At 41.5% G+C, this 27,563-nt stretch overlaps 1 protein-coding gene across 11 annotated transcripts in view; it reads right to left on the bottom strand.

Moving 5' to 3' along the window:
- Nucleotides 1-27,563, bottom strand: part of LOC114140430 (R3H domain-containing protein 1-like) — a 41,741-nt gene that overhangs the window by 7,312 nt on the left and 6,866 nt on the right. For 8 of the 11 annotated variants that reach the window (XR_003594583.1, XM_028010257.1, XM_028010260.1 and 5 more), the window contains exons 2-19: nt 26,556-26,688; nt 20,972-21,161; nt 16,977-16,994; nt 16,479-16,568; nt 12,686-12,812; nt 10,847-10,925; nt 9,791-9,850; nt 8,795-8,935; nt 8,485-8,593; nt 8,231-8,326; nt 7,255-7,280; nt 7,122-7,175; nt 6,808-7,040; nt 5,299-5,571; nt 4,873-5,003; nt 4,637-4,762; nt 2,795-3,127; nt 2,581-2,716 (exon numbers count right to left, since the gene is read on the bottom strand). Coding sequence is in view for 10 of the 11 variants with exons in the window: in XM_028010257.1 (XP_027866058.1) it covers nt 2,581-2,716; nt 2,795-3,127; nt 4,637-4,762; nt 4,873-5,003; nt 5,299-5,571; nt 6,808-7,040; nt 7,122-7,175; nt 7,255-7,280; nt 8,231-8,326; nt 8,485-8,593; nt 8,795-8,935; nt 9,791-9,850; nt 10,847-10,925; nt 12,686-12,812; nt 16,479-16,568; nt 16,977-16,994; nt 20,972-21,121 (2,182 nt within the window). In the remaining variant the exon portion in view is untranslated. Of the gene's footprint in view, nt 1-2,580; nt 2,717-2,794; nt 3,128-4,636; nt 4,763-4,872; nt 5,004-5,298; nt 5,572-6,807; nt 7,041-7,121; nt 7,176-7,254; nt 7,281-8,230; nt 8,327-8,484; nt 8,594-8,794; nt 8,936-9,790; nt 9,851-10,846; nt 10,926-12,685; nt 12,813-16,478; nt 16,569-16,976; nt 16,995-20,971; nt 21,162-26,551; nt 26,689-27,563 lie in introns of all 11 variants that reach the window. The other 3 variants (XM_028010258.1, XM_028010264.1, XM_028010263.1) reach the window with 3 other exon arrangements.

The following is a 27,563-nucleotide window of genomic DNA, read 5'->3' as shown; positions in this document are numbered from 1 at the left end:
TATTTGATTTAGCCAGGGGTGGCTCGAGCCTGCGAAGTGAGTAATCGAGCCAATCCTCGACAGGGAATAATAAAAAAAAAAGAAAAGAAAGAAAACTCTTCACTTCAACCACACGCCTCATTTCAACAAAACCTATTTAGAGCGGATTGCACAAAGATGCTGCAAAGTCATAGAGACACTTAAATGTCAAGGTGACTAAAAGAAAAAAAATAATAAAAGGCGTTTAGAATTACTACTTTCCCCCTGTGTCCTACATACAGCGTAACCCAGGTGACAAAAGGGGAGGGCGTCCTTTTGTGAAGGTGTCTTTATGAGGCTGGCGCTCTGGGAGAAAAGTACAGCTAGACAATGAAAGAGCTGCGCAAGGAGCCGGGCGGCCAGGACTATTTTTATCCACCTTCACTTCCCCAAACCGAGCATGAAATGACCGTCGTATGAAACGCACCTCGCATTATTACGATCCAGCAGGCAGCAGATGAGGGCTGGTTTCTGCCCTTTTTTAAAAATATATATATATTCATAAAAACAGAGGCAATGAGCAGCTAAAATCAGTCAAAGAGAGCCCTTTTCTTGACTGATGTCGTGGAGGTAACGAGGCTTGGTGAAAGCGAGCTGCGAGGGGCTGAAAAAGAGACCGGTTCACTGTGAGATTCATAGAGGCCTCTCAGACAGCGTCCCGGCCCCGCATCCCGCCTCCCAGGTCTCCAGCCGTCTTGCTTTTTGTTTGAGGAGCGAGGAACAACAAATCTTTTACTTTGACTGAACCGGCTTCAGCTAGAGAAACGCTAACCTGCGCCTTCACCTCGGAGAGAAGTCTAAAAATGAGACAAACGTGCTGCAGGAAATGACCGTGATGGAAGTCACAGAGCTGGTGACTGACTGATGCAATTAAGCACCAACGGCGACGGCCAAACCGCCTGAGAATTCTCCATGTTTCACGCGTTCAACCTCCTGTTCAACCTTTACGCTTATATGTTCGTTTCCTCTTTAATTAATGCAAAAACAGAGCAAAAAGGTGCCTCCTGTGTGCATGTTTTTAAAAAAAAAATCATTCCACTGCCTCCGTGAAAAATAATTGCTGTATTCGCCTTTGTAGGTCAGTTTCATTTGTCCGCTGCCTATTCCCCGACTCCCCAGCAGGGAAGCCATATTTGCGGCCCCTTGCAGATGACAGAATAGTGCCGCAGCCACTTACAGAGACATATGTGCAGCAGCGTGAGAGAAAGGCAAAATGGGAGCTAACAATCCAAACTCCTGTGGTGAAGAAAGAAGAAAAAAGAAGCAGGAGGGGAATAAACCAGTGGGGATGCATGTGAAGCTGTAAAAAACAAACAGAAGAAGAAGAAAAAGCGAGTAATGTTTGTCCTTCAGCGGAGCTGTTGGACAGCGGCGCTGCTGTGAAGGAACGGAGTGCGGTTCAGGTCTCCTGAGCGGACGAAGCTCAGCTTTCTCTCCTAGCAGCGTGAAGCAAAGGAGACGGCGATTCTTATTCATCAAAACCTCCTTTGATTCGTCTTCAGATCTGCGACACTAATTCAAAGCCGTGTTTGAACAATTTGGAGCTTTGGTCTCATCCTGAAACCCCGGTGTGAAATCAAAGAGATCATTTTTAGAAGTCTGTGCACCTGGGAGGGAGGGGAGAAAAACCTTAAAAAAGGGATTTATACTGGGAATACTTTTTCATATCTCAACCACCAACTTTAACATGTTGGGATTTTTTGTGACAGGAGAAAGTAGTGCAGGACTGTGATGTGGAGGAGCTGCAAACATTCAGCATCGTGCTGCAGGGAAGCTGGTTGGAGCAAAATACAGGAGGACATCAGACTGAGGTGGCCTAGTCAAAGTACAGGCCTAAGCTCAGGGTTAGTACCCTTATCCCTCAGTAAAATTATAGAATTTTTAAGGCAAGTTTTCAAACTTTTCCAGCACACACTAAAATAAAAATGTATTACTGTTATTAATAATGTTTTGAGATATTATTCTACATTCTGCAGCAAACTATAATATAACATTGTATGTTTTGAAATGTTTCTCTAACACAAACCCTAAACAAAACACTGATTAAACAAAAAATAAATGTTATCTAATGTTAAAAAACAAATAAGATGTTTAGTATTTAGTAAAATGAAATAATTTAGGTGATTATAAGTAACCTAAAAAACAAGAACAGCTCAGTCTGATTCAACTTCAGACAGCGAGAAAGAAAATGGTGTCTGAAAAGTCTGTTTCCAACTGAAGATTGCACTTTATTACAAAACTGCAGTTTACTTTATACAGAAATCAAGCACTTTCCAAACCTTGAAAACACCTAATTGTAGTTTAAGCATCTTCAAGGATTCCAAGCACCTGCTGTAAATCTCATCGGGAATCCGTAGAAAGCTTTGAAAACTGATGTTCGCAGTTCGTCTCCATTCAGTCTGACTGAGGTAGAATTACTTTTAAAAGAAGAATGTGTATAAATAGAGATGCAGTATTTTGTGTTGATCCATCACATAAAAACCCCAAAGTAACGTTGCAGTGTGGAGTTTGAATTTGGTAAAATGTAAAAGGAGTGGTGAAAACATGTGGAACTGGCTCTACCTTGCTGCTGGGGCAGGTTTTGGCTCTGAGGGCAGTTATAGGTCAGTGGGTTGAGCGGAGGTCGATACTGCGGCGGCGGCTGCTGCTGGTTGGAACACTGAGGGTGGTGAGCTGGTGAGCAGTAACACGTGGACATCTGCCGGAGACCCATAAAAGACAACTTCAACTCATTTCACCACAGAAGACGAAGAAGAAATGAACCAAAACGCCCCACCTGTTGCACCGGCTGCTGGATGTAGGAGTGTTGCTGGAGGAGGGGCTGATTTAGCGTGGGAAAAGGGGCGGGGCCCGCGTTGGAGTACGAGTGGTTGGACGCCAGTGCCGTCGGGACGTGCTGACCTTGCAGCACCCCGGGGTGGCCCCCTAATGGTCCTGCCACCATGTAGCCGCTGACCTGTGGCGGTGGAGCTCCCTGCAGCACCACGGCCGACGGGTGGGTGTAGGGCAACGGGAAGTGGCGGCCGTCTGGAGAAGACACGCCGGCGCCATCGCTCGATGGCTGCTGCGACAGCGTCATGTGACCAAACTGGGCACTCAGGACGTCAGGCTGCAGAGATGATGTCGCGTTAGAGGCCTTAGAAAATCGATTATTTTATCAAATAAGAAAAATATTTAAGGTAATAACAGCATTCCTTTACTGAATCTTAACCAGGTGAAACTAAAACTAGTTTTGGCTAAACTATATTTTCAGACAACAAGGATTTTATCTTAAAAGCAAAATGTATGTATATATATATATATATATATATATATATTATGCAGTTTTTGCTTAATTAGTGCTTCAATTTTGTTGTTCCTTTAGCAAATAGCCTTTTTTAATGAGTCTGTACACTTTCAGATGATTAATCAATTACTAAATTAGTTAATGATTATTTAACTAATCAATTAATCATGATTATTCATTTCAGCTTTAGAAGAATGACTCTTTATTTAGGCAACAAACTGATGAATTAAGCCTAAAAGATTACATTTGTCCCTGATCCATATCGCCACAGCAACCAAGTCCAGGTCACTTCTGACATGTTGTTGGAAAAGTTATGTTTTCAGTCATGGATTATTCAGAGCCAACATCTGGTGATGAATTAAATATTAATGGAAGTTTCCACCGGCATAATTAGCCACAGAGGCACGGCTTTCGCTAAAACCAGGTCAGAAATGAGGTTAAGTGGATTCATGATCCACATATGTGGAGAGGGGATGCGGCCAGATGCACCTTCACACCTCGGTGGCGCCACCAAGCAACGGCGTCTTAAAATACATTCAGCTTTTATTCAGGTAGCATAACTTCACACTGAAATTACCTTTTAAAAATAAATGGATTTCACTACAGCTGGACTTATTGGCAGCAGCCCAGAGCATCAATGTTTTGGGGGTGTCCACATTTTTTTATGTTTTTGAGTCACAGGGTCATTTCAGAAAAGTTGCAATAACATTTTGGGATTTTTTAGGAATGTAAACAATATTTATTATTAAACATAGTATCATCAGTTGGTATCAGTTCATGCAGTAATTTGCATAAGTTACAGAATTTGTATTATGTGAAAAGGGCACCAAAATGGTTTCCAGCCCAGGAACCCACATCCTTTTAAATCCAGCCCTGCCACTAGGGAACATTTATTTAAAATGAAGTTTTTATTAGAAAATCAGCCTTCATTTTTCAGTTTAATTCATAATCCTTGACTTATTGTTTTTCTAAGACATACAGGGAAATGTCTATTATTTACAAATCAATCAAACAACCTGGAGTTTGTTGGTAGTTGGCTGGATTATACCTGGATTTACATGTTTCCTTTATTCTTTCAGCTTCAAGAAGCACAGACAAAAAAAATGAAGACCTGGGTCACAGCAGAGCTGGAAACACTTCTTCTGCCGAACTAATCCTGACCCAAATTTTAATTCCGCGCCCTTTTATGCATTTATTTTTATTTTTTTCATATCTAGTGGAAGTGAACTGAGTGAAACCAACTCTCCGTGATCCAGGTCTGACAGGGGATGGAGCAGGAAGGAAAGGATTTTAAAAAAATGGAAGAAGGAAGAAGAAGAAGAAGTTCTGTACCACAGTGTATTGTTGGTTAGGACAGACGGGCAGGAACTGAGAAGGAGGAAGAGGAGGATGAAGAGGATAAGAAACTGTTGGGTTGTGGACAGGCTCAGAGGACGGCTGAAGAGGAGGATAGACTGGCTGAAGACGAACAGAGGGACAGGATGTCAAAGTGGACGAAGGAGGAAGCGGTAAGTTAGTTATTTTAACTGAAAAACAATAAAGAAAGGAATGAAGCTAACGCCACCGACCTGTGAGTGAATGTGATTGGCCGGCTGCTGCACAGGGTTGGGCTGCGGCGGCGTCTTCCCCTGCTGTGGGATCCTGCCTGCAGGCGGGTTATAAACTACAGCGCTGCCGTCCGGGTGCATGAAAGGCTTGCCTGTCGAGACGAATCCACGTAAATAAATCAGACCAAACAAATCGCGCTGCAGAACGCCGGATCTGGTCCAGCCCAGCCTGCTGCTGGTGAAAAGTTCAGAACTGTGATGCATATTCACAGATCTCTGCCATCTGCTCCTGCATCCTGATCAGAGTGAATTTTGTCGACTAATTTGACAGAATCTGAGTGCAGCCACAGGCCAGGCTGGAAATCTGCCCCCGGGAGTCATGAATTTACATCAGGAAAACTGGAAGTTACAAAACCGCGCGCTGAGGTCGGGTCTGCTTGTCCTCACCTGTGTGTGGGTTGATCAGGATGCTGCCAGGTGGAATCCCTGCCACGTCCAGCGGCAGCATGTAGTAGCCACTCGCGTCGCCGGCAGACGCCAGCAGCTGGGAGGGGCCGCTCTTCGACACCTCGAGATGTCCAGGGACTCTGGTGTCGACGGCGCGGAGGTGCAGGGGGTTGCCGGGGACGACGGAGCGTGAGGCGGCGGGGATTTGGAGGGACAGGTGAGGGCGAGAGAGAGAGCTGGACGAGGAGCCGACGCTGCTGCAGGATTCAGAACCTGAGGAGGGGAATTAAGAACAATCAGCTAATGACCAAACCATTAGCTAGCTGCTAATGAACGCCTGATGCTAATAATGCATCCTCACTTCTTAAGGCGACTGCTGATGATCCATGATGAATCTTTTTCTATAATAAGCTTTAATGGTTTAAGTCATAGATTGTTTTTAGGATTTTATGTGCTAGATCAGGCGTGTCAAACTCATTTTCATTTTGCGTCATATCAACATCATCAATGTTCTTAATGTTATAGCAGAATGTAGAGATAAAACCAATTAAACTGTTAAGTATTTATTGTTACATGAATCAGTCCCTCCTGGATTTCGCGATTGTTTCTAAAATATAAATTTTGTGCTGCTAATTTAGGAAAATTTTCCAAAGTAAGAAATACTGCCACCTGCAAGTGGGAGTCAGCATCACTTAAACCCAATGTTTTTTTACCATTTCTGCAGAAAATTTGCAATAAACTCTATGGATGAGCACAAAAAATGCTGTTGATTTTGCTTGAATCTATATAATTATAAAAATTTGAGGGATTCATTAATATAATTTGGAATGTGTAGTCTAGAGGGCCAGATTTGAGCAGCAACACACTGCTTCATATTAATCTGTTGCATTAAACACACCGAACATGACGTTAACTTCCCGTTTTCCCGATAAATATCGGAAACTGAGACTTTAAGCTAAGGTGACAGCTGCTGCGGTCAGAACAGAGGTGAGGTGTCTGCTTTAATTTCCCTCCCTGGATGTGAGCGAGTCCAGTTGCTTCATAAACGACTTCCAGCAACAACAACAACAAAAAAAAAAGCTTTCAGCAAAAATAAGAAATCAACAGAAATTATGTCAGGGAGAGCAGAGGCCAAAATCTGTGATAACTAAATAAGCCCACGATGCAGAGCGTCTGCTCTAAGCCAATAAAGTTACAGATGGATCATACTGTAGGGGTAAGCACTTGCTGCCTTAAATTTATCTCTCTAACATGCTTCCACTTGTAAATAATGCAGCAAATCGTCACGGTTAGCGTTTTATTCTGCTGCTGTGACACTTTTCCCCCTCAGTCTTTCCTACCACCAGGTTGAAGTGGGAACGGGTTTTGACAACAGCAGCAGAAACAAACATTTGTTCTGATATGATCTCTGCTGTCCTATTTCTTTTTTACTGTGAATAAATCTACCTCTAGTTTGAGAAATTTCTCGGGTATAGGATGTCCTGAGGACGCTGCCTCCGTTTCCCTTGCCTGTTTTGGAAAGCTTGCCGGTGCTCTTGCTGCTGGCCGTGCTGTCTCCTCTCACCAGGCCCGGTGAGATGCCGCTAAAGCTGCTGGCCTTGGTGATGGCGGGCCGCGGGGCGAGCCGGTTGGAGCTGTCCGAGCTGTCCGTGCTGCTCCACGGCCGCGGCTCACCGTGCCGTGGCAGCGTCTCCGTCTCGGAGCTGCTCTGACGGCTGGCGCCTGAATGGCCGGCTCGTAACCTGGAAGCAGAGCGGAGTAACTTCAGAAACAATACATTAATATATATTTATTTTTGGTAGGACAAAGCTTCTTGACCTAACCTGAACATTTGGCGCCTTTGTTGAGTGCTCAGCAACGCGTGTTCCTCCTGTGCGCTGAAAAACAACGTTCCAACGTGACTCCGGTTGTAAAAACTGAGAAAACGAATCAAAATCATTTCAGGACGGAGATTACCTTCTATCTAGTAGGAAGTGTTCTCCCTGTGAGTGACAGGAAACATTTAAGCACATATTAACATACAAATCAATACTATCAGTTCTATAAATCTATAAATGTGGCTTCTGAGCCCTAGGGTTGAAACTATTAATCGATTATTAAAATAATTGTCACCTAATTTGTAATTGATTAATTGTAAACCGAAGTATAGACTCTCAAAAAGACCATTTGTTGAAAGAACAGTAAACTCAGTGCAGATATGAAACAAAAACTGTATAAAAAATATAAAGATTTTGCATTTAAGATGAAAATATCTGTGAGCTTGACCTGGGACAAATTTACTAAAGTAATGCTATGTTACTGCAAAAAAGGAGGAAACAATTGATTTGCATTTCAGCATGTAATTAATTAAAGTAATTAAACGATTATTAAAATACCTGCAACTAATAATACATTAAAAGACGCAATAAACAAACATTTTATTGCCTAAAATTCAATAACATGATTCCTTTAGTGGACACTCGATCGTTTGTAGCAAAGGGTGCATCTATTTAATTTTTAATGAGGAATTTGAACCTGGTGAAGCTTAAAATGCAACTTAAAGAGTTCTGGATAGCACCTATTTACATGGAAAGTTGTTTTTTTTATCTTAAACACAAAATATACATATTTTTGGAACAGGTTTTGCTTAATTAATTACTGAATGTTGTTTTCAGCATATTGCTGTTTTGAGAGACTGCATACTCCAGCTAACGATTTATTGATTACTAAATTAGCTGACGATTTTTTCAATAATAGATGCATCGCGATTAATCGTTTCAGCCTTAGTCCAAATCAGAACATCTTTGTGTATAAATCCATAAAGGCAGCGATGGTAATTGGTGGCAAGAAATCCACTGAATTTGCACATGAATAGATATGACACAAAGATTTGTGAAACATGCACACCCCCCCACCCCTTCACTCTCCACCCGCCTACACCAACAGCTCTCACATCATGTGCAAAAATCCTTTCTCTGGCTCGCTGGTACTCCTCCTCCCTCTCCTCCATCGATTTGCTCCTCTTGTCAGCTTTCAAACGCATTCGGATCTGGCAAGGACACACACGCACGCGCGCAGATTCTTTAGCAGTCACAGATGCCAGATTGTCCCACTCTTCCCCAACATGTCAGAAATGAAAGTGACAGCTTGGTGAAGAAGAAAAAAAAAAAATATATATACATATTAAAAAGAAAAAAGAAAGCCTACCGTGCTGTCTTCGCGATCAAAGCTGGCGTTGTCTCGTTTGAGAATGTAGCGTTTCTGAAAATCGTCCGCCCTGTCATCCTTGATGTGCTCCGAGAATTTCTGATCGGGTCTGTTGGCGGGTGAATTCACAGGAGTTTTAGTGGCAGCCTAATTTATTACAGATACTGACGTCTACATATGCTAACCCAGCAGCAGAGGAGGAAGTTCTCCGCCAGCTGGTTGGGAAAAGAAAACGAACTAGAACCGCCTAAAAGTGGTGCATTACCAACGTAACGTCAAGTAGGAAATAATAAAAAAAAAAACAGCTTACATTCTAGTGTTGATGGTTTTGTTGATCACCACTGACTTTCCGCTGGGGTCCACATTGTGATCCATGCCGAAGTAGGCGGCTACGCGATGCAACAGCATCCGGTGGTAAGACGTCATGGGGGGGAACTTTCTCTTCTGGCTTCTACAAGCAAAAACGGGAAAACATGCAGAGGTTAATGTTACAGAAAAGATACAACGGGAAGCTTACAGGTTTTGGAAACATTCAAAAATAATCGTGGCAGAAACTGATGGAAGACTAGCTTTTCAATTTTTCTCCCAACGTTCAGACTCAGGTTTGAGGTCCAGAATGTATCTCTTTAAGCTCGACAGCCAATCGGTTTTTAAATTAGTAATGAAAATGGAACCAAACAACCATCTTATTTACTCCAAAAAACAAAGATTTAACAAATTGCTGCATCACATTTTCTGCCAGGCGAGCAGAAATGCTGTGATAATTGTAGTTTGGATTAACAGGACATATATTCATGTGAGATGATTAGGCGACAAATCGGTTGATGAAACGGTGCAATGAAGCAAATTAAATTAGCAGCTAAAAGATAAAAAAAAAACAAGATAAACACTGACCAATCAATCGGCCAGAATTTGCACATTTGTACATAAGCATGTTTTTTGTGTGTGTGTGTGCCTTGAAAATGCCTTGAGGTGACTTATTTTGTTCTGAAATGGTGTGATAAACTGAACTGAATTAGGAAGTCCCTCTATTGATGTATTTATAGACTAAAAATAAACAGCTGGAACTTTTCTGAGTTGAATAAAATCCAGATTAAGGTCAGGGAGACGATGTACTTTCTTGAATTTCTGATGCATTCAAAACTTCCACCTCCATCAAAGAACCTGCAGCTTTTTCCCTCTTTTGTGTTTTAGTCTTAAGAGAAAAATCTATCAAAGGACTCCTGCTGAGTCAGCCTGGAAAAGCCTGTTCAGTGCATTTGTTGTTAAATAAACTAAATAATAAAAAAAATAAGTTAAATCTCACTCATTATTGCTGATGAAATCCAAGATGTCCTGCTCCAACTTCAGCAGCATGATTCGATCCCTGAGAGGAAGAGGATATGATGCATTATGTAAACGTTCAATCCTTGCTAAACAAGTAGAAACAGCACAGAAAATGTTATATAATAATCCATCTATGCCAGTCAAAATTATTGAGTTTACTCAACTAATTTGACCAAAAGATAAACACTAAAAACATTCAGTCCAACATTTAAAGTGCATCTATAATAAATAAATTAAATACTAACTAAATGTTGCACAATTTGGAATTGACTTTTATAACACATCTTTGAATTTAATCCAAGTAAATCCCAAATCAATATTAACGTTTGGAAATTCAGTATAGTACAATTTCCAGTTTTACCATTTTGAAATTACAATGAAATGCATAATTTTCAATTCGATTTAAATATTTGCTTTGCACAAGAATCCATAATATCTTCAACCCTTCTACATTTTTCAGGCATTTTATCTAACAAACACAAGTGTTAAAATAATCCCAATAGAAACCACCAGACCATTACATACATTTGTGGGCATTACCTACATTTTAATTCAGCCCCTTCAACTCTGCTACCCAAAAATAAAATGTGATCTAATTCAATCTAAAACATAAAAAAAGCATTATTTAGCTTAAATGAATTTATGATCCAGTCCAGACTTTTTTAAATATAATTTTCGACATATCAATTCCTAAAGAAAAATATTAGCTTCTATGCCATCAGCTCTAAATTGCCACGAATCTGCCTAAAATCTGAAATTTCTTAATTAATAAATTCCCATGTTGAACTTCTGGGCTACAAAGTTTCCTCTAAAATGGACTCTGGTTGGATTTATGACTCCCATGATGCTTTGTTAAACGTAAGAAGAGGAACATTAAGTTATAGCCAAGGGGAATTCACTCACTGGTGCAATCGAAGCAAAGTGAATTGACTTCACTGCAGACAATTAGGATTTTAAATGCTTCTGTAAGCGGATCATTAGACACTACAGATGAACTCCTTAATGTGGGGGGGGAAGAGATGTTGCCGCTTCTTACCTGGGGTTGCTCTTCAGCGTGTTGACGAGGAACTCATGGAGGTCTATGCCGGTGGAGTCAGTGTAGTCCTGACTCGAATCTAACCAGAAAGGACACAACGTACATCATTTCTCTAAATTAGTTTCTAGTAAGTGTTAACTTCCACTACTAATGAGACATCTTTGGCTAAAACGGGATTAACTCCAGGGCAAAAACTTTTCAGGGGGGAAAAAAACGAAAAAAGGAGGCTGCTTCTTGGAGTTGAACGCTGTCAGAGCAGCCGGTTAAGAAAGCGACGTTCCCAGTGAAGGAACATGCCTCGGCGGGACCCATCGGAGGGAGTTAAGGGACGCCACAGCTCGTTCCCGTCTGTGGGTGTCTGCTTTCTATAATTGGAGGCCGCCTCATCAGCGGTGTTGCTCCACAGAGGGAAGCAGACACCTTTCCGCGCCTGTGGGAATCCATATAATTGCTTCGCACCTTGAGCTTTTTGGCAATTAACTGAATCGCGCCAATTATCAGCCCATAATGAGATATCGCTTAAAAAAAAAAAAAAGAAAGAAAGAAAGGAGACGAGCTTTTGGACAAATTGGAGGGACGGAGAGCTAAAAAGAAATGTTTAGGACTGGTGTGTTCCCCCACTGACGAGGCAAAAGGATATAATTATTAGAAGGCTGTAATTTGCTGGAGTGACACAGATTATGTGATTAGTATCATTAAGGCTCTCGGTTTCATCTCAATGCCGCTGAATCTTATCAATAGCAATAAAAAACAACTTATATCTACGTATGGCATCCAATTCTGGACAGGAAGTAAAGCGCATGGATTATTTTTGGCTCTTTTTTCCAAATGAGCAATGTTTATAAATGAGGTCTCAGGTGGTGGCGATGTAAGGAAATCAAAGGCGTTAATGGAAACTGTTTTCCTGACTTCAGTCGTGGCGCGTCTTCATCAGGGAACTGGGAATGTAAAACCAGATGCGCACCAGTTTCTACCTGCATCTCTACAGATGTGCAAACTCTGCACAATTCTGACTAGTTGAATGATACAAGTATCAACTTGTAAGCTAAACTAGTTGAAGCCAATGAACAGTGATGTTTAATGCAAATCATGAATGGAACTCACTACCACAAAACATTAAAGTACTGAAAATATAACATACAAATAATTTCTTTTAAGAGAAAGATGTGTGTTTGTGCATTTATGAATGTAGAAATGTTACTGTACATGTCTGTTTTATGTGCATAGTACATTAAACAAAGTAGACATAATTTTAAATCAAGGTTTAAATTTTTAACATGTATAAAAAATCTAGAATATTTACATATTTTAAACTAAAGACTTTCTTTAAAAGTGATGAAAATGGAATGTGTTATTTTAAATCTTCATCTTTCTATTTTATGTAAATTGAAACCAGGAGGAAAATTACAAGTTTATTAACTATTTCTCGTTAATAAAGTAGTTTTGGTATAAATAACTGCAGCACGATAAAGTGTGCTTCTGTCACAAGTTGAATTATGTCACTTCTCAAACATAGCTTCGTTAATAAATGTGTAATTAGTCTTTATTCATTTCAAAGCAATAATTTTAAGAAAGGCAATACACTTTCCAAAAAATCAGTTTAAAGTAAGAAATTAAAATAAAATAATGAGTTTTCAGTGAACCTGTGGGTATTTACGTGGAAAAGCACATCACCCCCAGAGCTACGTATGGTGGAGGAGGTGTAATGCTGTGGGCCAGTTTCTCAATTTCATTTGACTTATTTTTGCCCTTAAACGCTAAGACTTTAGATTGGTGTGAAAGGAAGACATAATCTTCCAAAGAAAGACATTTAAGTTGTGGTTTCTTTTCATTCTTTACCTCTTGAGAGCATTTTTCTCGGCGCCTTCTCCGGTTTGTCCACCTTGTCGCAGCCGCCTTCTTTCTCGGCTTGGTCCTTCGCGCCGCGCTCCTCGTTTTCGAAGGCCGGAGGGGGGAGGAATCCATCCTGCTCGGGGAAGAAAGAAATTACATTCCCGTCGACATCTGTTTTACAAGGTCAGCTCTTTGTGTGAAAGCATGGGTTTGATTTAAACACTCGGATAAACTAAAAATACCTCCTAACTGAAAGTGCAGCGGTGTCAACGTTTTTCAAGAGCGTCAAACGCAAAACGTGACCCCCAAGGTCTTCTGTGTATGACAGACGAGGCCTTAATTTGAAAAGGAGGCATTCAATAAGAGCGTGCTCTTGCCTCCGGTTCTGGGTTAATTAGACGAAGGCATGTGCTACAGAAGCCTTGGCGAGACACTTAAACTCCTGGTTTATCACTAAAACAAGCGATAATGCGCCTGCGTCCTCGCGTTCCAAATTGCTATGGCAATTAATCTTCAGATTAGCTTGTTTTTATTAAAACCACCTGAATAATACATGAATCTGGAGCCTAAAATTAAACAACGCTGCAGATTTCGGTCCAGAAAATCCGACAGAACGAAGGGGGGTTTCCTGCGAAAAATCCAAAGAATCGGGAGGAAAATCTTTTTCTGTAAAAGATGGCCTCAGTTTGACTCGAGATGGGCTCCACTTTGCTGCGCGCTCGCTTTTCGACTCGGAGCTGTATCTGATTTGCTTTTCAGGCACTTCGACAAAAGCTGAAAGGGAAAAAGCTGAGAGGTTCCCGCTGCACTGTAAGTGGATTAAGCACAAGTCTGGGAAGTTAACATCAGAGAGTCTCTGGGAGGCTGCGTGTGTGGCGTAAAGGAAAAAAAAAAAAAAAAAAGTGAATGAATTTAGTGGTGGGAGAGCAGATCATAACAGAAAAGGAAAAAAAAGGTCAGGAGTTTGATCCCTGTAACAGCTGCGCAGCAAGATAATGAGATGCTGCAGAATGTATATGAAAATGTAATATGCAAATGAGAGATGTGACTGACTAATTGCCTGTGTGAGACTTGGAGAGCTTTGGAAGTGACAGCAAGTTTGTGCGCGCTCGTCAAAGCAAAGGATTTTTTCTCCCCTTCCCTTCCTCTTTCTCTCGCTCCATGCGAGAAGCGCTGATGTTTGCTACTTAATGCCACCCTCCACATCGGCGTGGAAACCGTCGGGCTGATGTGCAGCTGTTGCGAGCTGCCTCATTTGTTTCCTGACATCCATTTTACCTCGAGATAAAGGAAAAAACAGCGGGAAAATGATGGTCCTGCGAGTGTGTAATGAGCATGCTGTCAAATCTGAAACAAAAAAGGTATGGCAAGCATTCAGAAGCCCCTCTGTTCCCCCACACCCAACTACGGGTCAGGGATCGGAGCTGACAGCCAGGTTTCTCAGGACTCGGACAGCCTGTAAGCCCTTTGTTAGCTCCTACTTGACGGAGGAGACAGTAATGTGAAGTGGTGAACAATGGAAAACCTTCAGATGTGAAGATCATAGAAGATTGATAGAGAATCAGCGCTCACAGTGCTGGATTTGTACGCCACTAATGTTTTTTTCTCTCCTCCTTTATTGCGTTACCTCAGCCCTCTAGGTTAGTTTGTCGCAGAAGGAGTTTCGACCAATAACAGAAACGGGTGGAGGAGGGGGTGAAGTGTGGGAGGAGGGGGGTATAAGGAGTATTCAATTAAAGCGCTCCACAGCTCTCTGCAGCTTACGTGCGGAAATTGTAATTTCCCCGACATGATTGATGGGGGTAATACAGGACGTCGTGTGAGTGCAGACGACGTGAGACTGTAGCGGGAATACCGCCGTGCCCTCCGGTCACAGGGCGCGCTGCTGACTTGCTTTGAGACGCCACGGGACGGGACTCACCTGTGTGGAAATGTGTGTGCGGGGAGTTGTGCAGAGCGCCGTGTAATGGGAGAAGTTTGATCGGTGGTGAGGTGGGGGGAACTCCGCCTGGAGAAACGGCGTAAATGCAGCATCGATTTGGCGGGGTAACGGCCGGCGAGGCAAGCCGCTGGAGCCCGACGCTCTTTTGTTTTGATGATGCTATGGTTTCATAAAGCGGCCGCAGACGGGTATTTAATCATAGCTGTCAGACAAAGGCTGCTAATCAAGCGTCAGCGGTCTATCTGGCCGGTTTTAATGAGCCGAAATAAATTCATGATCCAAGGTCAGCACTTTTGACTTAGGCTGGGGTTTATAAGAAAACATCTGCAAGGTGTAAGAACTTCCAATAATCTGACTGAAGTGTGGACACCTTTAAAAATCAATTTATTTTAGCACCTCTTGATTTGATTTCAGCATTTTGGGTGTTTGGTTTGATTAGTGATCTAAACGGCAACATTTGTCACGCTTTCAGCTGATGCGGTTCTCTTTTGCACTACGCTGTGTCAAAGAATCCAAACTAATTGAAAAATCAGTTCCCCTCCTTGCCTGTGGTGGCGCTGCATTGAGAACTACTGAAGGAAACTACACCAAAACATCAGAAGATCAAATGAGTGCAACTTCCTTCTTCACAAAAAAAAACCCAAAAATGGACTGGCTTCAGATTTTTGCAGTTGTAGGTTTTTCTTTTGTCTTTGGTAAAAGACCATAAGATATTTTTCTCGCTAGCGGTAGTTTGTGTTTGTTTTGGTTGTATTTACCAAAATGCCCTGTGCTACTGTCCACTTCCTGCTTTTGGAACGATTTCCAGACTATTTGCAGTTACTTATGCATTCGAGCCGCGCCAGAATTCAGCAACCCGAGACCGAGGTTTGTATGCAGACCAGAGTTTACTTCTTAGGTCTTTATTTGAATTCAATTACCTCCCCAGGATATTCATTTTCTACACAATATTAATTTGTTAATGTGAAGATCTGACAAGCAGCAGCACAATTCAGCGTCATCGTTGGTCTAGAGTCATCTCTGTGGCTACAGTTTGATCATTTTGACCATAATTTTTGCAAAATAAAACAGAGCTCAACTAATCAGGAGCCTAGCAACCACAACATATTACAGCAAAGACAATCAGCTTTTTAAAACGCTTTGGGTATTCAAAATCAAATTAGGCATATTTTCTCAATTCAGGCCAAGTGTTAAGGAAGTCAACACTCTGAATCAAGGTGTGGAGGTTCTTTTCTTTTAGTCGAAATTATGAAAAGTCAAAAATGACCAAAAGTCTCATAACTTCTGAAATTGCTAAGATACTGTATATGTGCATAATCATAGAACCATCAAAAGGTTTGGTTGAAAATAGTAAACAGGGTCGCAAGAATCGTGTTGAGGAACAAGAAATCAAGAAGTTGTGGAGAATCAAGCATGAAGCAACCAGGAAGCCATTATCTTCCAGTTCCGTCATATTCCAGATCTGCAACCTACCTGGAGTATCTAGAAGTACAAGATGTTCAGAGCTCAGAGACGTGGGGAAGGTAAGGAACCTGACCATAACCTTAATCCATCAGATGACGTGTCCAAGTTGAGCTAAGTAATATCTGGAGACAGATTTTTCAAAAGCTTTATGGATGAAATGAGAATCCTTGACGGACTTTCCAAGCTGGAATTCAAACATCAGTGGATATGATTCAAATTAGCCAGGTGTAGCCATACCACATATTGGGTTTGAGATTGGTGGAAAAAAAAAAGATGAGTAGTGATGAGTACCAGAGATACTGTACGACAGGTAAAATAAAAACCCTCCCAAACAAATACTCAGAACAACATCTATAACATATATAGACTGGAGTTATTCAGGGAAATTTTTACCTGAGGTGCAGCAGAAGGTTCAGGAATAGGGAGAGGAAAAGATTCTTCGCACACTGCCAGGCTCCGCACCAGCTTTAGCCTGGTACTGGACTAATGGGGGGAAGGATGCAGGTAGGTGGGCACAGTTAGAAACCATGCACACACAAATGCATCAATATTACGCATCGATGACGAACGATGGTCCACAACTGCAAGCAAAACGCACTTTTCAGCGAGCGAATGTTTTAACTGATCTATGAACTGCCAAAAATGAAAAAGAAAATTGAATTTCAAGGGAGAAATCGAAGTGGCAAACTCAAAGAAGTGTCCAAGCTAGTCTCCCTGTGCATCTCAACATATAGCTGTGCCAAGGATCTCCAGACATCTGCGGCAGCACACACAGACGTCTTGACAGGAAACAGGTGTACGGCTTCAAACGTGGAGAAAATGAACGCCATCCAAATGCACATGAGACAGGATGAAGCATCCTACAACATGCAGGGTTCAAGCGAGTCATACCTTGGAGTACTTCACAGGCTGTCCAGAGGTGAGAGATGGGGGGGAAACAAGTGTACAAAAAACACACAATAAAACACAAACCACACAAAGTTTGAAGGCGAATAGAGGGGCTGCTAGTGAAGTGAAGGATTTCTGAATTATACATGAATGCCCTAGATTTCCACAAAAAGGCTTCGAGTGACTTAAACAGTTTAGACAGGCAAAAAAGAAAGGATGTAATGCTTTTTTCATGCGTGTGTCAAGAACAAAGACATTAAGAGGGCAAAAAAACAAAATTAAGTGACACTTATCTGTGAAATTAAAATTTAAATTCTCTTTGAAATATTACATCTCTAAGTGCAAAAGAAAATCTGTCCCAACATTTTAAGGCGACCAGATTCTGTGTCCGTACTGGATGATGCTGCCACCACCATGTTTCATAATGGAGATGGCGTAGATGGTGACGTGCTGTTACTTGTTAGTTTTGGAAAAGAAAAGAAAAGAAAAGAAATGCACATTAGGGCTGAGAAATCAATCACTGAAATTACCATCAACTCCTTTGCTGGGCCTTTAACTGGAGAATAAAGGCCCAAGGTTTCCCCCAGTGTATTATAAGCCTGGCGGGTCACCAGACTTTACTTGTGCCCCACTAGGCTTAGCATTGCTTTTTTCTAAAAGTCTTTTGCATTTTTTAAGACTTTCTTAGTTAGTGTTCAGGTATTAATCTTCCAATCTTTCAATAACACATAATTATCAAGTGACATTTTCAATTTTCCTGTCAACTTTAAACATTTTTTAACTCAAAAACATGACGGGCCGCTGGATGGATGACCGCTCTAGTGCCCAAACACTTGGCCATTTGCCAAAGTAACTCACATGCAGCTGTAATTACGCAAAAACTACAAGATTAATGTACATTTCTGCATTTAAGATAAAACAAACTTCATCTGGTTCAAATTCTGTGAAAAATCTCTTAAGCACCTTTTCCACTTCCAATTAACTAGATAATCCAAAAATAATCAACATATCAGCCCTACACTGTACTAATGTTAAGCAGAAAAGGCTGAGCTTTTCACATGCTGATGTTAGAAGTATTGCTAAAAATAATCAGGCGTTCATTTATGAAATGCCATTATTGCTTTTTAGACAATAGAAAGTGAGTTTATTTGCATCCATAAATGAATTTCTAATATTGTATCATAAACGCCTAAGTGGTTAAGTGAAAAATTTGCATTATGTGCCAGTGTTTTTTTTTTTATTTGATTAGTCAGAATAATTGATAACTAAAATAATAGTCAGACCCGTAATGCACATTTCCTCTTTCTTTGGCGGGTGAGGTAATGTTTGAAGACACTACACTCCCTTCAGGTGTTTGGCTGTGAGACATTTGGATCAGTGTTTGCGAGCAGCCGCCATGCGAAGCGAGCGTTCCTGTTCGGGATGAGATGCGACACAGGCCACCCATCGGCGTGCGAGACAGCTTTATGCGCTGCTGCCTCTCTGTGTGCGTTTCTGAGAAAACAGAAGGCGACTCAGCGGCACGCAGGAGAGTGGAAGGCAGAGAGAGGGCCTCTGCTTCCTAATCCCAACATGGATCCTTACACACACACTCCTCTGTCCTCCCACTTGTCCTCTAAAAAAAAAAAAAATCAAAGGACAACCCCTCCTCCTCTCCATCGGCAAGCTCGAGGGGCAAATAACACCTATAAAAAATTGAAATGGGCTGCTGTTCGCCTGTGACCTGCCGCGCCCCGCTCTATATCAGGTGATACGGATGCAGGGGAGGGCGAGGGAGCGGGCTGGGACTGTGAGCGCACCGCTACACCGGCTAATTGAGCGGCGTGGGGCCGGAGGGGAATGAACAATGCCGGCAGGAGATAAAGGAATGGGGAGGGAAAAGAGGGAAAGGGCTGAAGTCAGCAAAAGTGGGGCGTGCGCCCGGCCACCTACCCCGCCGCGAAGGACGGAGCAGGAGAGCTCGGGGCAGATGGCGACAAAGTCATTCCGACGTACCTCCAGTGTTACTTTCCTACAACCGTCTCCTTGTTTGAATTGCTCCTATATTTCTCCCACTGTGAAAGCCTGAGGCGGATAAACCGATGCAGCTGTGCAAAGAAACGGGAACTGGTTCATGAGCTGCTGGAGAGGTCGGACACGAGCAGACCGCTGGAGCTTCTTACATTTTCTGTCAAGTTACATCCACAAACCAGCATTGTTGTAAAGTGGAAGGAAAATAATATGTGGTTAAAAAACAAAAGATGAATAATGGTGTGCTGGATATTTCCAATACTTTTACCAAAATATTGTCAATTGGACAATTACAATACATAAATATTACGGGTACACCCATATATAAATTTTATATTGTGATGTCTCATATGTATTGTATATATTTCAGTACTATTTTGACACTTTGGGGGAAAAAATAAACTGACTGCAACAAGAAAAAAGTTAATATGGGTTATTCAAATCGGCCCAGTTTGTTTATCAGAGCGATACCAATATGTTACGGATGTCGGTGCAAGAATATTTTGCATTCCTAATTTATATTATTATAATCAGAAACCTGTACAGCTGTAAAATGGAAGGAAAATAATGTATGGTTAAAAAAAAGACACATCTGAGAGGTGTATTGTATATTCACATCTTTTTGGCTAATTTTTTCACTTCTTCCCAAATATTTCCAAATCAACTTACTTGGAAATAAGTTGATTTGCTGGACAATTCCAACACATAAATATGGTTGATCCAAACCACTCCATTAGTGTGGTAGCCCAAAAAGGATGACCTGGTCAGAGTGGGCTATATTATATTATTATTATTATTCACTTATTTGAATTAGTTTATCACATAAAAACAGCCAAAAAATACATCCCAGTTTGTGGTTTTAATGCTACAAAATGTGAATGTTTGGACCTCTTGCTAGAAAATGACGAGTAAATCCTGCCACCTCTGCGACATTTCCCTGCACTTAATCATATTAACTGGAAAATGAACAATTTCCCCCACAATAACATCATAGCTTTGTTTTGCCATAACACTACCGACGCCTTTTCACCTTCCTCCTGTAATCCCCCTCCCCTCCTCGCCGCCCATCTGCCTTCCCCTCCACTCTCTCCTGCTGCTCCCCCACATGCTGGTGTCATTCTGTTCCTCAGGGTTACAAAGAAGCAGGAAGTTGGTAGATAAGCCAGGATTTGAGCTCCAGATTATCTGCCTGCCTGACTCTCTCTCGCTCTCCCCGCCGTCTCCAACCACAAGGCCAGATTGGCCTGAATCCTATTTTTAGGGTGTAGCCAGAGAGAGACGATTGTTTTTGCCTTTAGTGGATTTTGGCTCTTTGAAAACACTTAAGAGGGATTTCACATTGTTTTACAGGGTTTTTTGTGTCAGGGAGGGGATTTAGTTGTCTAATTCATTTGGCTCCCATTTTAATTTGGGAAATCAAATTAACAAGTACAAATTTCATGAAGTCCCAGTGCACAGTGTTCCAGTGACATACACCTAATTAATTAGCAGTTTTACTGAAAGTGATCTCAGCTGTCCTGAATCCCCAATAGATCATTCCTTTAGTGTCCTGATCTTTCACAATTGATTCGCAGCAGGCGTATGTCATTGAATGTCACAGACTGACCTTAGCAGTTAAGAAAGGGAGAGTCGAGGCCCTCGTTATTATCTCAGATTGTCAAATATTACAATTTTCTGAAATTATTATTTTTTTTTCCCCCTCTCCCTTCGCCGGGGAAAAGCTTGAATGCCGCAGGTGACAGGAGTTCCCCCCGGGCAGTGAGGGGGGATGTGGAGGGTTTTGACGTTGACAGCTCCTGAGTTTTCATGGAAATGAGCACAGAGAAGGAGTCAAAATGTTTGCCGAGGCTGACATGTGTCCCCGGCTGCTGGGAGACTTTCTCAAAGTGACACCTGCTTTCACACTAGTGCTCAATCATGTCATGTATGAAGGCGCCGGCCACCGGTGCTTTCCCGCCGTCTCGCTCGGCTCCGGCATAGCTCATTACCTGAATGTCCTTATTGCTGCTGCCATGTTCTTCCTTGCTGCCATGGCTCTGGTCGCGGACCTCATGCTTGGCGGCGTTGTCTCTGGCGGGCGACGCGGCGTCCTCGGGAACCTTCATTGTTTCAGCATCCGCGATATCGGACATTCTCATCGCAAAGTCTTACTGGGAGATGCTGGTGAATACTGGGAACCTAAGAGACGGGAACAAGACACTGTTAAAGGTAGTTTCCCCTTGAACCAGTAATATTCGTTTAAGCCAATTGTTGTAAGCACAGAACAGTATATGCTAGAGTTTGCCAACCTTCAATATGATGAACTAAATTATTATTTTTTTTAAATGCAGTGAACTTTAACGGAGATGCACTTATCAGGTGGACTGACCAGCTGATTCCAGTTTTGGTTAGTTCAGAAAAGTGCAACACATTCAGACTCTTGTGTTAAATTTCTACATTTAAAAGCAACAACAAATCCAACAGATAAGTGATTGCTAGTTCGAAAAATAGCCAATTATTTTAATATTTAACTTAACCAGCCAGAGCTGAAATAGAAAATATTTTGATATTGGCCACCTGACAGGTACAGCTCTCATCTTTTTCTGAACCAACTTTTCTTTTATCCTTTACAGTCAGCAATACAATTAATTTTGCTTATAGCAATCTCAATTACAAAAAAACTCATGAAAATACTAAGTGCTTGTTTAAATAATGAAAAAAAAAAACACAATTTTTGTTCATCAACATGGAAACTAATGACAAATGAAACTTTTAATCTTTTATCATGAAATGTATCCAAACTGCCTGCTCCCATTTTATCCACTTATCACACTTTAACATGTTTTGTTTCGAGTTTAGTGAAATCGAGATAAATGTATGAAACATCTGATGCATAAATAGGGATCATTTTGTTATTCCATTAATTTTATTTTTGCCAACGAACCTGCAGCCAAAGTTTTTTTTGTAAATTGTCAATTTGTTACAGTTCATTAAAAGAAAAATCTGAAATTCACACTGGTAAAAACCGAACCGGTGCAAGTTTCCCCTCAGCATTAGGCTCTGCAGAAAGAAAATGTGTCAATTAATTTGATGCCATAGCGGCAGTCTATGAAGTGATAAATTAAATTATTCATATGAAACCAGCCCCACAGTGGAAACATCTGTTCTCTATCGGTCCACATGTTTGTTCCCATGTACTTATGGGTGTTTACTCTGCTGTTCTAGTAGCATCTTAACAAAAAACAGAGCTGCAGTTCTGCAAGAGTAATCACTCTGTTTAACACATCTCTGCCACACAAGAGGCTTTTGATTTGACCTCCAGCTTGAGTTTTCATTGCTGGATTAACAAAAGTGTTACTGGCGTTATTAATGGTTTTCTCCCTGAATGGAATCAGGACTAAATTGGCGACGCCTCCTTTTGACAAGCAAGAAAGTTTCTAACAACAAGGTCGCTGCTGCAGAGGGTAGAACAAAGAAAAGGGAGGCCGCTGATGTCACCAACACAGTCTGTGGTCATCAGTCACTACTTATTCTTCACAGGCTCACAGCTTTGCAGCTGTTCAGCTTCAGACAATGGACATGACTGGGCGACACGCTGCAGGCGGACAGTTTCCCTGTGTGAGAGAATTGATTTGGATGCTGGTGTGTGTTAGCAAGGCATTTGGAAATCAGCTCTTTTGAAAAGGTTTCTTTTTTGAAGGTATACTGGAGTTTTACAAAGCAAAAATGGCTCTAAGTAGTTACGGTTTCCAAAATCTTGATAAGACAAAATAAATATACCGAAGTGATTGGAATTTTCTGTGGAAAATTAAAGGAGCGCCACCTAGCAGTCTTATTAAGGTAACGCTGTACAAAAGCAACAGCTAGCAGGTTTAAGGTAACCGACCGCAGTCTGGTTGAATAAATATATAGACCAACATATTTCAGGACACTAGCCTAGTATTGCTTTAAAACATATAGAGCATTTTGTGGAATAAGCACTTAAACAGGAATTACATTTAAACGTTTTTGTATTTTTGCATCACTGAATATACCAAACCAAAAAAAACAAAACAAAAAACATTCATCTTCTTGTTACTGTAAAGAATGAGTAAATATATATATAAATAAATATAAATGTTCTTGCTAATGCCATCAGCATTAAAACAAAAAGGAAAATATTAAATTTATAAATTAAATTAAAGCTAGCATTTCTGCCACAACCCCTAGCAACAGCAACAAGAAAAATTATGATTCCATATTTTTGTTTTACTTTTATGTAAAAATTTCCTCTAGCTTATCATATATTCTAAATGTACTACCAATCATAAAAATTAGGAACTACTTAAAATAATTTCAAACTTGTATTCTCATTTTGCAATCCAAATAGGACAAATTATAAAAACAGTCAGCTGCTCTGATGTTTCGCCAATAGAAGACGACACGTTAAACATCGAGCTTTAAATTCAGCAGGATTTCCAAAAAGAACAACATGGCCGCCGATTAGCCAGCGGAATCCGCCTTGTGCCATTCTAGGACTCGTATTCGACGCCTCCGTGCAACGCCACGACCTTCCCTTTTGTTGAAGTCCTGGTGTGAGCTCATCCTGCTGATCTGCTCTTTTAGCGTCAGCCCCATGCAGGGGAGAACATACACACAGATGCACAAAAGGGGAGGGCAGACATCTGGTACATGAGAGCTATGATTAATAGGTTAATTAGAAATGGTGCTCTTCAGAGTCACTTTGCACATTAGAACCCAATTCACACATGAAAGCGCTTACGTTGCGCTTTGATGCGTACGTGATCCTGCTGAGTGTGTGTATCATCCGGCCTTCAACCAATCAGAAGGACCCTTAACCCATTTGGGTGTCACTGATCAGAGTCATTTCCCTATCTGATGGCTGAGCAGCAAAGCGGCTGGATAGGGCTTGATTGTTTTATCTCTTCTCCCCCAAAAGAGCTGAGCTAGCGAGTGGGACTGTCCGCCTTCACAGAGGCGGTATCCAATTCCTCTATGTCAGTGTAATTGACTTCTTCCGAGGGCTCTCTGGAGCTCCTCTGCCAACGCGCACGCAATGCTAACCCGGCGCCACCAGAGGCTAAGAGGTTAGCTGAAATTTGCCGCGGCGCTCCGGAGTCAGATGTTGAAATTCAATGACCTGTCAGAGGTTTTGACAAAAGCAGCGCCGGCTTGCTGCTTTACATTATTTTTACATTCTGAAGAAAGAAACAGAAAAAAAAAACAGCTTAATACTCTAGAGTGTGGCGTGCGTCACTGAATATTTAGAGTCCGCCGTTGACACTTTGATGAGTGAAGTCTCTGGAGTTGAAAATTTGCAACACCGGACAGATATTTTCGAGAGCAGGGTTCGTGATGGATTGCCATTTTGTCCCTCGCCGAATACTTCATTCCTCCAAACGCGTTTTATCAGGGGAGAAGAGCATTACACTAAATTTGGCTTCAGGTCTTTGATGTATTCGCATTTCGCCGTCTCGTCTCCCCCGGCTGCGGTAATTGCGGCGCGGGCCTGTTTAGAATCCCTGATGTTCTGACTGCATAAGTAATACGGATCATTATCTGGTCCGCGGCGTTGCATTAAGGAATTTAGCGAGTGGCGAGCTGATCTCTCATGAGTGAAGCCTGAAAGGAGACTTTGCCATGATTTCTTTTAAACATGAAAGTATACACATTTATTGGCTCCTGCAACTCTGTAATGATGCATTATGGATGATGAACATGCTGCCTGTGTGGATCATTCTTAGATTTGAGCCAATCGAGTACGTCAGAGTACATGATGTGCTTGATCTGAAGTAGTTTGATTCGTCATACTTACCTTAGAACACTTTATGTAGTCAACCGTCTACCATTTTTTATTTGTCCTTTAGAAAGCAGAGAGTGCACTCAAGAATTGCATAACTGTCTGTTCTACTTTGCAATAGGTTTTGGGGTTTGGGTTTTTGCGTCCTCTGGATGTAATGTTTGTCCTAAAACAAATCTTTTAGACACTTCTCTGGGTGCAGACAAGCAGTGGTGGGTTGGAACAATTTCATAAGGTTTCCGATCACAATTCAAAGCTGCAGTACGTAACGTGTGTTTTTATTTTTTTTAGATATCTGCTCAAACTATCACAATTTTCTGTCAGTGACAAAAAAAAAACAACCAATAAGAAACAGGAGAAGGATCTTAGTGCTGCCAATCAACCTCAAAAACAACTTATTGCTACAGGAAAAATATTTATCCATCATCACTGGTGGCCATGCTAACAAGCCTGAGTGCGATTGCCAGCGTTAAGACCCGCCTCCTGGCTCTGCTCAGTTGTTTCTGACAGAGCTGTGAATTTCTGCAGATAGCAGTAGGACAATAACAAGGTGGTAAAGGAGCACTGCCAGCTAAAAAAAAAAAAAAGAAGGCTGCTTGTTTGTTTCCCATACTTAGACAAAAGTCAAATTTTTCTATTTAGTAATTCTTTTAGTCACACTAAACAGAGACAAGGTGCATAAAATAAAGTAGCAGCACTTTCTCAATTTGTTGTCGGCTGTTATTCATGTGATGAAATTAAGTGCTTTTACTGATTTGAGTGACTTCCCATAATGCAGCGTGCCAGAAACCCATCAGCCTTCCATTTCTGCCATATCACGTAAAAATGATGCGCTGCTGGAGTTTACATGAATGGTCTAAACTGCTGATGCAGAGGAGAAGGCAGCCTTTTTTTATTATTATTAATGTGAACAATTTCTCAATAATTAAATGCCGTCACTCACGCAGTGATGATGACACTAATATGCATATTTCATCTCTGAACACTGGTTTAACTCAAGCGCTCTGATCACAAACAGGTTGATGGGCGTTGTTTGTGGTTTAAGGGAAATTGGAGGAATTTGTTCAGGTTCTGAAGCAGCATGGCAGCTCCGGACTATCACGCTACTGCCACAGTGTTTTCTTAAAAAACAAAACAAACGCAAGACCTGAATGTGTTGTGGGTCAATAAGATGTTTTAAACTAACGAGAGACGGACTTCTGTGTTCATTTTGGTCAAAATCTGATGAATGCCATTTCTGTAAGTCTCACTTTCCTATTGGTGATTCCTGATTACTGGCCTTAAATGAAGCAAACGAGGCCCGAAGTGTTTTAGATGTTGATTAGAGGTCTTTCGTGGCCTTTTGTGCGATTTTTTTGAGTAATTTTGCTAGGTCAGTCACTTCTGGGAATGTTCTAGTAATATATTGAGGATAGTCCTTAAAAGTGTCTGCAACCATTTTATAAACACATAGATGTCAGTTCTGGACTATTCCTAAAATTCTTGAGAATATGGTAGTGTCTGTGTTGCTTTTTGAGATCTTTTAGCCTACTTCGTGTTGTCTCACAGGTTCTGTTTAAGCGACTTTATTGGTTCTAAGGGGGGAGGCAGAATCAGCCGTGGGTGTGCCTCATCAAACCGAACAAAAATGCTACTGTATTTACTTTTAAAGGTTGGTTTGGGTTAGCATTTCCCTCAAAAATAGCTTTTAAAGACATTTGAGTCTAGGTATGAAGATGAGCTTTCTTCTTTTTAGTGAGGTCATCCTAACTAACTGACTGGTCTTGTAAGAGTGAAATAAGGAGCACACCTACTTGTTGTGTAGCCAGTGGTGGATGCAGCTGTTGCCAAGCCTTCCGATGCCCTCCAAGACTTCTTTGCCCATGTCTGCTTCAGCTGCTCTGCACAGCGAGCGGGGCCTCCGACACCCTCATGACCCCTGCCGACCTGCAACCAACGACGAGGGAGGGAAGGGAGGAGTTAGTGTCGGGGTGGTGGAGTCAGAGGTCAGCCGCAGCACTGTCACCGAGTTCAGGCGGACTGACAGTGGTCAGGGTGTCAGCAGCTCTGGAGGATTCGCGTGTCGGAGGCGGGAGGAAAAGGGAAAAGTGGTGGCGAGTGTTTATTTCTGGGCCTGTGCGTGCCGCCGCACCATAAATAATGGATGAGCACAGAGATTGGGGAGCGCTGCCGAGGCAACAGGAGAAGGCACCCCCTGCCAACCTTGGAAAAACCAAGCATGCAGACATTCAGAAAGCAATGGGTAAAGATAACATTACTGCCAGTGGGTGGCACATAAATTTCATCTCGTCTAGCAGACAATATCTTTTCCTTTTTTCGTCCAACAATGCGCTGGCAGAGGGAGGCAGACATCTGGGACCAACAGAATGAGTGGAGACGCACCAATCAGGCTTTTCTGGACGATACGGATTTGTTGTAGGGAATAAAACACGAGAGGAAAAACAATCCTTCAGGTTCTGTGATAGGAAGGAAATTAAGATTAAAAAAGAAAACGGAGGGTTTACTACATTATTACCAGCAATCAATCTATTAAATACATCTCTAAACTTTACTTGATTTTTATTATTAAATTAAAAAATATAGGCACAAGAATTTAATTAGGTGCAATTAATGAACAGGAAACTTGTGCAGTTTCCATCTCACAACCCAAACACAAACTAACATGAACACTGAAAAAATATTAATAAAGGAATTCAAGCATAAAGGACGTCCTTTAATGTGTAAATGGGAATATTTCGATTTAATAGGAATGCACCAATATGAAAATTACACTACCTGCATTGCTTTTCTGCTGTAACTAA

This window comes from Xiphophorus couchianus, chromosome 24 (genome assembly GCF_001444195.1).
Source record: "Xiphophorus couchianus chromosome 24, X_couchianus-1.0, whole genome shotgun sequence".
NCBI lineage: Eukaryota > Metazoa > Chordata > Actinopteri > Cyprinodontiformes > Poeciliidae > Xiphophorus > Xiphophorus couchianus.
This window is presented reverse-complemented; position numbering and strand designations above follow the sequence as displayed.